Raw genomic sequence first — 12,588 nt, 5'->3', positions numbered from 1 at the left:
CCGCCAGCAGCGCACCCCCGCCTGCGGATTTCCCGCTGGCGTGGGGTGACGTCAATGGGAATTCCCATTGACAGCGGCAGGACCAGAGAATCCCGCCGCTGGCAAACAATGTGCCACCTCCCGCTGGTGGGAAGGTGGCTGGGAGGCCGGAGAATCTCACCCTTTATTTCCCAATCAATAAATCTGTTGAGAGTTAAGAAATATCTCATTAAATGTCTGCTCCTGCTTTTCTACTGTTTTACCTTTTAATCCATTTTCCCATTCCACATCAAACCAAATCTGTCTTCATACCCTTGTGATTGCCTTTAATGTTAAAACACTAGTTTCAGACCCACATTTTTCTCTCTCAAACTGAATATAAAATTCTATCATTTTATGATTATTGATACCTAAAGGATTCTTTATGAAGAGGCCATTAGTTAATCCTGGCTCATTACACATAACTAGGTCTAAAATAGTCTGTTCCCTGGTTCATTCTTAGAAAGTGTCATGCATACACACTCTATGTACTTTATGTACTCAACCTCTAGGATACACTTGCCAGTTTGTGTGGTGCAAATATAGTTTGTTACTTATCAGCTAAAACATGAATGTTGTCCAGGGATTGCTGCATGTAGGAATGAACCATTTCATTTTCTCAGAATTGCAGTTGGAACTGGACACTGCAATCCTTAGCAAACAGCCACACTTCTGATCTTATGATAGAGGGAAGATTTATGAGGTAGTATTTTAGGGATACTGTAACAACTTGGCTCGTTTTGGAGCACAGGTCTTCAGCACGACACACTGATGCTTATAATCTCAGGAAAATATTGAGAAAGATCCTCAACTATTTCTTCATTTGTTCATGGGATGTGGGCATCGCTGGCTGGGTCGGCATTTGTTGCCCATCGCAGAGGGCATTTAAGAGTCAACCACCTTGCTGTGAATCTGGAGTCATATTTGACCAGAACAGGTAAGGATGGCAGATTTCCTTCCCTAAAGGACATTAGTGAACCAGATGGGTTTTTATGACAGTTGACAATGGTTTCATGGTCATCATTAGACTTGTAATTCCAGATTTTTTTATTGAATTCAAATTTCACCATCTGCCGTGTTGGTATTCAAGTCCCAGGTCCCCAGAGGGTCTCTGGATTACCAGTCTAGTGATAATACTACTAGGCCACTGTCTCCCACTGATGGCTGAAGGTGGTTTCTTAGGATCGCCGTTGTTTCGAGTTTCTCATCCCCGTTTGGAAAGTATTCTTTTCTATCATTTTTAGATGACTTGACATTTACCTGTATTGCAATCCATTCATCATAGTGTAGCCCATTCAGTGTATTTATTACCATCAATTTATTTTCTTTTATTCTTCCATCTACACAGTTTACAAATGTCATTAATTGTGTCATTCGCAAAACTGAATATCTGGTTTTCTACCCCAGTCATTAGTGAACAGAGTGAATAGTTGAGACCCCAACATCGATCCTTGTCGGACACCACTAGACAAGTCCTGTGAAAGAGAGTACCTGCCCGTTATCCCTACTTCCTGTCTCCTGGTGCTCAGCTAATTTCTTAGTTATGGTGATGATTTACCTTCTATCCCATGAACTTCAACTGTAGCTGATGAAGGGCTCTTGAGGGGCTTTATCAGAAATGCTTGCTGGAAGTCCATGTAAATAATATCTATGGATAATCCCCTGTCCACTCCTTTAAATATCTCTCCAAAAAATTCAATCAGATTTCTCAAGTATGACCATCTTTACAACTCCATACTGACCTCTGATCAGCTAAAAATCCTCGAGATATGTAGTCACCTTCTTCATAATTATAGACTCTAATAATTGCCTGACAACAGGTATTAGGATAACTGGTCTGGACTTCTTTAGTTTCTCTCCTGCATCTTTCCTAAATAGGGAAGTGGCATGAACGATTTTCCATTTTTACTGGTCATTTGAAATGAAAGCTTCTTATGAAATCATAAAGTGAAGAGTGGTATCGGGGATATTAGCGCAATTCTTTTTCTGCAAAATTAACACAAAGTGAGAAAGAATAGCACAAGGCATTACCTAATGGAGAAATGTGCTATATGTAATACATGATGTGCTTCTCTTCTCATTACCTATCATTTGTAATTTTATTTTTCCAGCTCAGCTTGTTTTTTCCGATTGTGTTCTGCCTGTGCAGCTTGTTTCTCGTGGTGATGCCCCTTTACAGTGACACCATTAACTCCCTAATTGGGATTGCCGTTGCACTGTCAGGAACTCCAGTCTACTTTCTCTGTGTATACCTTCCATCAGACGAGCGACCCAAGTGTCTTGAAAATCTATTACGTAAGTTCCACATATACTTACAGCTTCCCATCTCTATGTAATAGCCTTGTGTCTATTGTGCCTTTATCGGTTATCATAGTACTATTGTGTCACCTGACTGGGAGAATCTGGCATGTTTGGACAATGGAGAAAATGGAATTTGTGTGAGGATTAGCATCGCTACATTTACTGGAATTTGTATGTGACTACTTCTGAATGCAGGTTATTGGCACAGTGAATCTGGATTTGAATATGTAATTGCTGTATTAAAATAGCTTTGTGTGTGTGGGATGTTTAGTCACGGATGATCGCCAGTTTTCTGTACTGAGGAAGGAAGAAGCCAAAGGTAAATCTTTCAGTTTGCCCATACAGACAGTCCTCAGACTTACGACACAATTGTTTCCTTAAAACCACGTTGTAAGTCAAAACATGATAAGTTGGGATCGATTTTCCCTTAGGAGCCCTGGTATAAATGGGGGATTGGTTCCTGAACCAAGACCGGAAATCAACCCTGGGACGTTGGACGGTGTTAAATGTTCTCAGCTCTTGCCCTGTCAAATTGCTGAGGTGGCTGTTGATGCCTGCATGCCTTAACACAAGTTCCTTGGTTAGTGTGGGGATATAATGAAGCCATCAATCACTGTCAGTTGCCTGTTTAACCTCAAACTTAAACTTGAGTGCATAAAAACTCTGTAGAATAAAACACTTGTTCCCAACCCATTAAAGATGGTTAGACCATACAAATGAACAGCGCAGAATGTCGATACGCCCGTACAAACTTTTGGCATGGTATCATGAAGTTGAAACTGACATTGTAAAATCGAAATGGAGTGTCAATTTATAAATGTTGTAAGTGACGTTCGTCATAACTTGAATGTCATAAAGTTGAGGACTGACTGTATAGTACAAGATCATCTGCTGTCGTTCATAAAAACACATGGAATAGACCATAAGACCTTTTAAGCCTGCTCTGCCATCCAGTAAGATTGTGGCTAATCTTCTACCTCAACTCTACTTTCCCATCCTATCCCCATATATCTCAATTCTTCTTTCAAGCAGAGAGTAATGGTCAATAGATTTTTTTGGGCTGGAGGAAGGATTGTAATGGTTTTCCCCAGGGGTTGGTATTTGCTTTTCCTGATATAGATTAATGACCTAGAACTTGGTGTGCAGGGGACAATTTCAAAGTTGGTGGATGACACAAAACTGGGAAGTATTGTCAACTGTGAAGAGGACAGTATAGAACTTCAAAAGAAAATAGACCCGTTGGTGGAGAGGGCATAAAGGTGGGAAATAAAGTTCAATGTGGAGAAGTGTGAGGTGATAAATTTTGGTAGGAAGAACATTGAGAGACAATATAAACTAAGGGGTAAAATTCTTAAAGGGGTGCAGGAGCAGAGGGACCTGGGTGTTATGTGCATAGATAATTGAAGGTGACAGGACAGGTGGAGAGAGCCGTTAATAAACATATAATATACTGAGCTTCATTAATACTCAGAGTACAAGAGCAGAGGTTATGCTGAACTTGTGCAAGATATTGGATAGAACTCAGCTGGAATATTGTGTATAGTTTAGAATGCCATACTTATCGGAAGGATGTGAACACATTGGAGAGAGTGCAGAAGAGTTACAAAAATGATTCCAGAGATAAGAAACTTCAGTTATGAGGATAGATTGGAGAGGTTGGGACTGGTCTCCTTAGAGAGGAGGCAGCTAAGAAGAGATTTAATAGAAATGTTCAAAATCATGAGGGGGCTGGACAGAGCAGATAGAGAGAAACTGTTCCTCCCTGTAAAAGGATCAAGGATGAGAGGCCACAAATTTAAAGTGATTTGCAAAAGAAGCAAATGTGATGTGAGAAAAAACCTTTTCACATAATGAGCAGCATACTGAATGCTCTGTCTGGAGGTGTGGTGGAGGTAGGTTCAATTGAGGCATTCAAGAGGGCATTAGATGATTGAATAGAAACAACGTACAGGGGAATGGGGAAAAGGCAGGGGAAGGGCACTAAGTCATGAAGCTCGTTTGGAGAGCCAGTCCAGGCACAATGGGCCAGAAGGCCTCCTTCTTCGCCGTAATAGAGTCATCGACGTTTACAACATGGAAACAGGCCCTTCGGCTCAACTTGTCATGCTGCCCTTTTTTTTTTAAACCCCTAAGCTAGTCCCAATTGCCCGCATTTGGCCCATATCCCTCTATACCCATCGTACCCATGTAACTAAATGCTTTTTGAAAGACAAAATTGTATCCACTTCTACTACTACCTCTAGCAGCTTGTTCCAGACACTCACCACTCTGTGTGAAAAAATTGCCCCTCTGGACACCTTTGTATCTCTCCCCTCTCACCTTAAACCTATCCCCTCTAGTTTTAGACTCCCCTCCCTTTGGGAAAAGATATTGACTATCTAGCTGATCTGTGCCCCTCATTATTTTATAGACCTCTATAAGATCACCCCTGAGCCTCCAGTGCTCCAGAGTAAAAGGTCCCGGTCTATCCAGCCTCTCCTTATAACTCAATCCTTCAAGTCCTGGTAGCATCCTAGTAAATCTTTTCTGCATTCTTTCTAGTTTAATAATATCCTTTCTATAATAGAGTGACCAGAATTCCACACAGTATTCCATGTGTGGCCTTACCAATGTCTTGCACAACTTCAACAAGACGTTCCAACTCCTGTATTCAATTCAGGATTCGATAATGATTTGTGGTTGTTCTCGTCTTCTTGAATTCTCTGCTTAAAGGCAGATCATTGGTGATCATTGGCTGAACCATGACAAAATGCCGTTTATGTTTTACTATCAGTAGGGCAGGGAGGAAGGCCCTGAGTCTGCTTCAATCTGAAATAGGATCAAACCCTGTACTATTGGTGTTAATCCAATGCACGTGCTAGCAATCCAGCCAACTGAGCGAACCGACCCCTCCCATCTCATGATTAGTGTCCAACAATATATCAATCACAAGATTGAATGTACTCAACAATAGTCCTCTGTAGTGAATAATCCTAAAGGTTCATAACCCTTTTATTGAAGAAATTTATTCTCATCACAACTGTAAATGGTCCTTATCGTGCGAACCTCTAGTTCTAGTCTCCCTCGCCAGGGGAAACACTTTGGCATCCACCCTGTCAAATTGTATAAGAATGATATATGTTTCAATGAGATCACTCTTCTACTCCAAGTTTATAGACCAATTTTACTCCATGTCTTTGTTAACTCCAGACTCAACTATTCCAACGCTCTACTGACCAGCCTCCCATCAAGCATACTACATGTACCTGAGCTCATCCAAAATTCTGCTGCTCATTTCCTAACTTGTACCAAATCCTGTTCGGTTATTGCCCATCTGCAGGCTGACCTACATAGGTTCCTTGTCAAACAACACCTCAATCTAAAATTCTCATCCTTGTTTCCAAATCCCTTCAAGGCCTTGCCTATTTACAGCCACAATGCCCTGAGATCTCGGTGCTCCACCAATCCTGGTCTTTTGTATCACCAAATTTAATTGCTTCCCCATTGTCACCCACGCCTTCAGCTGCCTAGGCGCCAAGATCTGGAATTCCCGCCCTAATTCTCTCCACCTCTACTTTCTTCCTCATAAGATACTTTGTAAAACTTCTTTTTAGTCACACGCCCTAATGTTTCATCATGTAGCTCAGTGTTAAATGTTTTTTGATAATGCTTCCACGATGGTTTTATTACATTAAATGCAGTCCATAAACTAAGCTAATCAAATTCAGTGCTGCTATTCAGTTTGAGCCAGTACTCCTATTTTGCTGTCATTTTTGTTAATCATTGGCAGAGCTCTGACTGTTAAGGACTGATCAATTGTTACCCGTCAATTGTTCATGTGTTACTGGTATCCTCAGTCACATCCAACTATGCACCATTAGGCTTGGTGGTGGTGCAGCCAATTAGAATTATCTTTTTCAGACAGTGTGATTTCATACTATTTGAACATATTTCAAATGTTAGTTAAAGAAGCAGCCTTGGTGTTGCAGGTTAGCAAAATGTGCACAGTAATTATAGAAAATGGAGTTGAATTGATTTATTCTTGTCACTTGTATTGGGATACAGCGAAAAGTATTCTTTCTTGTGAGCTGTTACAGACAAAACATTGCGTTCATAGAGTACATAGGGGAGAAGGAAAGGATCGGGTGCAGAATAGGCAGCTTCTGTAGATGCTGCAGATGTTTGCAGGAGCGGTCTTGTATGAAACCTTATATTTAACCAAGTGTCATTCCCTCTCTTATTCCTCATTATTGACCTTCTGTCTTTGCATTGGTTAAATATGAACATAATTGCAAGCAGGAAGCTACTTTTTCACGTTAATAGTCCTAAGTGAAAATAGTAACTGTTATTTTTAATATTCTTCAATATACTTCCAGTGCAAAGGTAGTGATTTTGATTTGATTTATTATTGTCACACAAGACCTTAAGACATAGGAGCAGAATTAGGCCACTTGGCCCATCGAGTCTGCTCCGCCATTCAATCATGCTTGATATTTTTCTCATCCCCATTCTCCTGCCTTTTCCCCATAACCCCAATTCCCTTATTAATCAAGAACCTATCTATCTCTGTCTTAAAGACGTATTAGTACATGTATTAGTATACAGTGAAAAGTATTGTTTCTTGCGCGCCATACAAAGCATATCATAGAGAAGGAAAGGAGAGGGTGCATTAAATCGGTTAATACCAGCCTTATAGCTGATTTTTCACCATTCCCAATCTTTTACCATCATAGAATCATAGAATTCCTACAGTACAGAAGGAGGCTATTTGGCTCACCGAGCCTGCACTGACAACAATCTCACCCTATCCCCGGAACCCCTGCTTATGACCCCGAAACTAGGGTCAGTTTAGCATGGCCAATCAACCTAACCCGCACATCTTTGGACTGTGGGAGGAAACTGGAGCACCCGGAGGAAACCCACGCAGACACAAGGAGAATGTGCAAACTCCACACAGTGAACCAAGCCAGGAATTGAACCCGGGCCTCTGGCGCTGAGAGGCAGCGGTGCTAACCACTGTGCCACCGTGACTTTTTGTTCACAAAAATTCCCAAAACGATATTTCGAATTCTTTTTGAAGGCATGTTTTCGGGCCCAACTGTCCCTTTTACTTGGTTGAGATTAAAAATCTTGACAATGTCGCCCAAGTTAATGGAAAACAAAATTTTGCAGGTTGAAAGATTGCTTATTTACCATGTTTACCTGTTTTGCATGGCTGCTGCAGAGCAATTCTATCACACAAAGTTTATGTATGTAGTAATTTAATGTGTTTCTAGGATTGAGTTCAGACCCTGCTATTAAAAGTAGCTGCCTCACTGATTATTTTTCCTCCCACTCAGGTCTCTTCTCTTTGCAAACTCAGAAGTTGACGATGTGCTGCCTAACAGAAAACGAGTATGAAGACGACAAGGAATCTTAACCAAAATCTACTGAAAGCTGTTCCAGATACATGGCACCAGACACTGTTCATGCAGATACCCAACTCTGCTGTCATTAAAATTATGTGATACATCGTTTGAATCCAGCCTTAAAACTTGACAATCAAAATGCTGCAATCTACATGATTGGAATATTTTTCTTGTTTTCACCTTTTTTTAAAAGCATAGAAGTAACTAGCAGACTCATCGTAAATGTTGGTGTTTTTAATTTGAACTGTCGATTTTCACCCTGTAAGAGTTTTAACAACACCAGGTTAAAGTCCAACAGGTTTATTTGGTAGCAAATGCCATTAGCTTTCGGAGCCCTGCTCCTTTGTCAGGTGAAGTGGATATCTGCTTACAAACAAGGCACACAGAGACACAAAATCAAGTTATTCTGTAATTTGATTTTGTGTCTCTGTGTGCCTTGTTTGTAAGCAGATATCCACTCCATCTGACGAAGGAGCAGGGCTCCGAAAGCTAATGGCATTTGCTACCAAATAAACCTGTTGGACTTTAACCTGGGGTTGTTAAAACTCTTACTGTGTTTACCCCAGTCCAACGCCGGCATCTCCACATCATGATTTTCACCCTGCCATGGAGATTTTTGACTTTGGTCACTCTCAGCTGAGCTGTGCTGGTGACATTAGTGATGGCGAACATCTTTGACTGGCGTGAGAGCCACTTCGGTGCTGCCCAATATTGGGAAGCCACAGTAAAGCTGGTAATACAGATTCCCTAGTTTGCAACATTGTCTGCAGGAATTGGGGAAACTCTCCTCCTTTCTGAAGTTGCACTCCTTGTAGTTTGAGACTGAGCTTTTCCCCGATATATTTCAGGGCACTTTTCATAACTCACTCCATCAGAGTGACTCGACTTCAGGTCTCTACAGCCTCGTGAAGATCGACATTTCAAAACTAGTTGCATTGAATGGTGACTTTAAAATATTACATGAAGAACACTTGGCACAGTTTTCCTTCCTTGTTTTAACAAATGAACCTGTCTTCATTTAAATTCTGAATCTGTTCAGTCTGGAGTGAGCTTAGCCAGTATATTGTCACTGCCTGGTTCTCCCTGCATGTTTCAGAAAGTCTTGTTTAAATAATTACTAGTGTGAGAAGAAGCCTCCACCAGACTGTTGTAGACTGAGGCTACAAAATGTGAAACTCTAGAAAATTCTAGTCTAACATCCAGTTAAATAACCAGGGGAAGAGGTTCAGACAGTAGAGCACCAGATTTACACATATGTATTTGCTTAATACATTCCAGTAAAGAAGGGCGATAATGCGTATTAATTGAAGGTAACGGGTTAGAAAAAAAAGAGAACTGTTTACAGTGAGCAAATATCACTTGCTTGAAGCTTTTAAGTAAACTTAAATATTTCTAAATTGCAATTCATCAATTGAAACTTGCTACCTGATCAGTCCTCACCCAATGCTCAAATAGGTGCACTTTCCACCGGGAATCATTGGACTTTGATTAGGGCAAGAAGGCCTGGCTGTCTTTCCCTTTTCTTGACTGCTGAGGTACATTCTAATTACAACCTCACTGAGGTCCACAAATTTAGCACCGTGACTGAACCTATTATTTCGGGATAATTAAAACAGGGAAACTGTTCAGAACATATTATTTCAAGTTTGATAGGACATATATCTTAATAAAGTAGCAGTTGAGTTTTTGAGGCTGCCAGCAATGTTACAGTGGCAGGACTCGCCAAATTATGAACAGTATTTGACCTCTCTGGGAATGTAGTATTCTCACCCATTATATCTAAAACAATGTGATTTTAAAAGAAAAGTCCTGTGTGCTATTGCTGAAATAATTATTTTATCTGCAGCATTTATACAGTTTACAGACCCACTTGCACCTATTCCACAACAGGCAGAGATCTTATGAGCTGCAATAGGAAAATGTTATTGGCAGTGAATTGTTCTGTCGTTCGGAGAGCTGTGCAATACAAGCTTTTGGACCAAATGGACTATTCATTTCTGTGTGTTCAGTTCACAATTTTACAACTCAGGTACAGTGGAGCAATGGCTAACATTTCTTTACTGGGCGATCCATTTGTGTTACACACAACCCGCCCATCTCCCTCCAATCTACTTCAGTGTAGCTTTGATGCAAGTTGGTTTCATTGACCTTATAACAACTGTTGGATTGAAGATTCATGTATCCTTGCCATTGTCCTCTGAGCACCAGCATGATCAAGTTGAGCTCTGAACTTCACTTGCCAACCTTAGTAATACATCATCCAATCATGCATTTTCTATTAATCCAGAGGGAAGTGACTTTGATTTGTTATTTCATCCACTCCCATCCTTATCAGAAATATGTATAAAATATATGTACATTCAGTTTGCGTTCAGTACGTTTATGTCTGATTAGAAAATCCCTCTGTTGGGTGTCTTGGGCTGCATTGACACTGCCGTGTGTTAGGTTGGGTAAATTGTGTGACCCATAATCAAAATGTTTGGGACAGTTGGTGATGTGAGTCATGAGGTATAGTGGAGATACCTTTCTAGTTTTTTGCAGGTAACTTTTCAAACACAAATGGCCTCTTATGTTTTGCATCTCGTCCCTATGTCAAACTGTATCTAAAGTATGAACCAATGGTGTACTGCTTTTCGTATTGTGATACATTTACTGACACTGGTTCAGAGTCTAGGAAAATTAAACAAGGTTATTCTTAGTTGTTAATGATTTTAAGAATTTAGTACAATCGTTTGTTATGTAATTGAATCTTCATTTATGGTTGTAATGTTTTTTGTGACTATGCAGAACAAAGTTTTGTAGAAGTGTACAAATAGTGGTAAAAGATTGTAGCAGTGTCTTGACTATTAAAATGGTACTCCAATCCAAACCGTTGGTATTCAAAATGAGTATTACCCGCAACCTTTTCTCTTAAGTTTAAAGATAATTTTGAATGTGATTTTCTGTTATGGAAATGGTTCATGTTGACTTGTCCTGACTGCCTTGGCTTTCACCCTTTCTTTCTCATTTTTTTTCTTCATCACCTTCTCTTACGGTGGCACAGTGGTTAGCACTGCTGCCTCAGAGCGTCAGGGACCCAGTTCGATTCCTGGCTTGGGTCACTGTCTGCGAGGAGTCTGCACATTCTCCCCATGTCTGCATGGGTTTCCTCCAGGTGCTCCGGTTTCCTCCCACAGTCCGAAAGACGTGCTGGTTAGGTGCATTGGCCATGCTAAATTCTCCCTCAGTGTACCCGAACAGGCGCTGGAGTGTGGCGATTGGGGAATTTTCACAGTAACTTCATTGCAATGTTAATGAAAGCCTACTTATACTATGACTAATAAATAAACTTTAAACTCTTGCTTCCCTCTATCTTTCCATTCTGAATTGTGTTTTAGACCAGAGCTCAGCATGGTGCTGAGAGGTGAGGTGGGCACGCAGTCCTTGGATTTATTGCAGTTGACTTCACCAGTAGTGAGGAACATTGGTGTTAGGCAACTCTGGCCCTAAGCTGGATGGTAAACAAAAGCAAACCGTGTTCAAGAGGTGGGATGAATCAGTGAGAGGTGAGGTAAAAGAAACATTAAAATAGAGTTAAGACAGAGGTGGAAACCTCTGTCTCTATATTAGGACAGATAAGCTGCTGTATGCAAGTCTTCAAAGCAGGCTTGAAGTTTCCCACTTGTGCAACTGGACACTGTCAGTAAAATATGATTTTATAGGCTCCAATTCCTGTATCAAATGTTATTGAGAGGAAGCTGCTCGATAAATCCTGTGAAAAGAACCAGATTTTCATTTCTAAATCCCCAACAAACAGGGATTTCAATCACCCTGAATCTTGGACCCTGTGCGCTTTCTCTTTGTCCATTTCGTGCCTTAAGATATTTATGTAGATTAATTATTTGTGATCATTCAAATTAGTGCCTTTACTACCACCTGCTAGGATTAAAAATTTGGAACATTGAAATGTAGATTTTTCCTAATCTCTGTGCTTTTTCATACTGTGGTGCTGCATCAAATAAACCTTTTAAGCAAACATATTTGGGCCCCGATTTTTATTCCTGGGTCGAGTGCGCAGACAGGAAAATTTCCCCAACTTTAAAAATGGCTGCCCAGACATTGGGTTTTTGGTCTCGGGCCTGGGGCTGGCAATGCCAAAGGAACTGAGGAGACTGCTGGCTGTGGAGGTGGGCTGAGGGAAAAGCATGCCTTGGGGATTTGGCATCAAAGATTAAAAATAAAGAATACAACATGAAACATCCCTGCAGCCCTCACCACCCCTGCTCCCCACACATTCTCCATGCCAAAAGCACCCTGTATGATGGGGAAGCTTGCTATCTTGTAACACCACATGTCCCTCTGCCTGCTTTGGCAAAAGAGAAAGAAATGTGTTCAGCTCTCTGCGTACGGAGCCTCAGTGACCTCTCATCGAACTTGGAGAAGTTGCCACTTGCATCCTGGAGAGAGCCAAATTGTAAAATTTTGATAATTTGAGTAATCTTTAGTGCATATAACAGCTATAGAATGTATCCCTTCACCATTTAAATGGTCCAATTTGAATTTCCGCTGGTTGAAATTCTCTACAGGAAAGCTTTTGTTTGTGAGAAGCAGACATTTTATTGTTTTATGACTTAAGTTGCCAGGGAGCAGCTATGTTTGAAAGAATAGTTAAAAGGGTTGAGCTTAACAGCTTGAACTTAGGATCCCATTTTATGTTGAAACAAAACATTCATTCATTTAATTGCTCAATTTTGTATGTATGAGGAGGAAACCTTTATTTTCTGAGGTTACGATATGAAATGTTGGTAAGAGAATGTGATGTTGTTTATACATTGGTAATCAATACCTAAAGGCTGTTGCATTTGTTTGCAATGGAATGTGAACTCTGAGGGGTGCAAGGAAG

General features: G+C 40.6%; 1 protein-coding gene across 7 annotated transcripts in view; it reads left to right on the top strand.

The window, feature by feature from the left end:
* The window catches only part of LOC144511305 (Y+L amino acid transporter 2-like), a 106,116-nt gene extending 94,398 nt beyond the window's left edge, over positions 1–11,718 (top strand). For 5 of the 7 annotated variants that reach the window (XM_078241575.1, XM_078241556.1, XM_078241565.1 and 2 more), the window contains 2 exons: positions 2,130–2,313; positions 7,638–11,718. In XM_078241575.1, the coding sequence (XP_078097701.1) occupies positions 2,130–2,313; positions 7,638–7,717 (264 nt within the window). In that variant the 3' untranslated portion in view covers positions 7,718–11,718. The remainder of the gene's footprint in view (positions 1–2,129; positions 2,314–7,637) is intronic. The other 2 variants (XR_013500792.1, XR_013500791.1) reach the window with 2 other exon arrangements.
* The last annotated feature ends 870 nt before the right edge of the window (positions 11,719–12,588 follow it).

The sequence above is a fragment of the Mustelus asterias genome, chromosome 2 (assembly GCF_964213995.1).
Source record: "Mustelus asterias chromosome 2, sMusAst1.hap1.1, whole genome shotgun sequence".
Classification (NCBI taxonomy): domain Eukaryota; kingdom Metazoa; phylum Chordata; class Chondrichthyes; order Carcharhiniformes; family Triakidae; genus Mustelus; species Mustelus asterias.
This window is presented reverse-complemented; position numbering and strand designations above follow the sequence as displayed.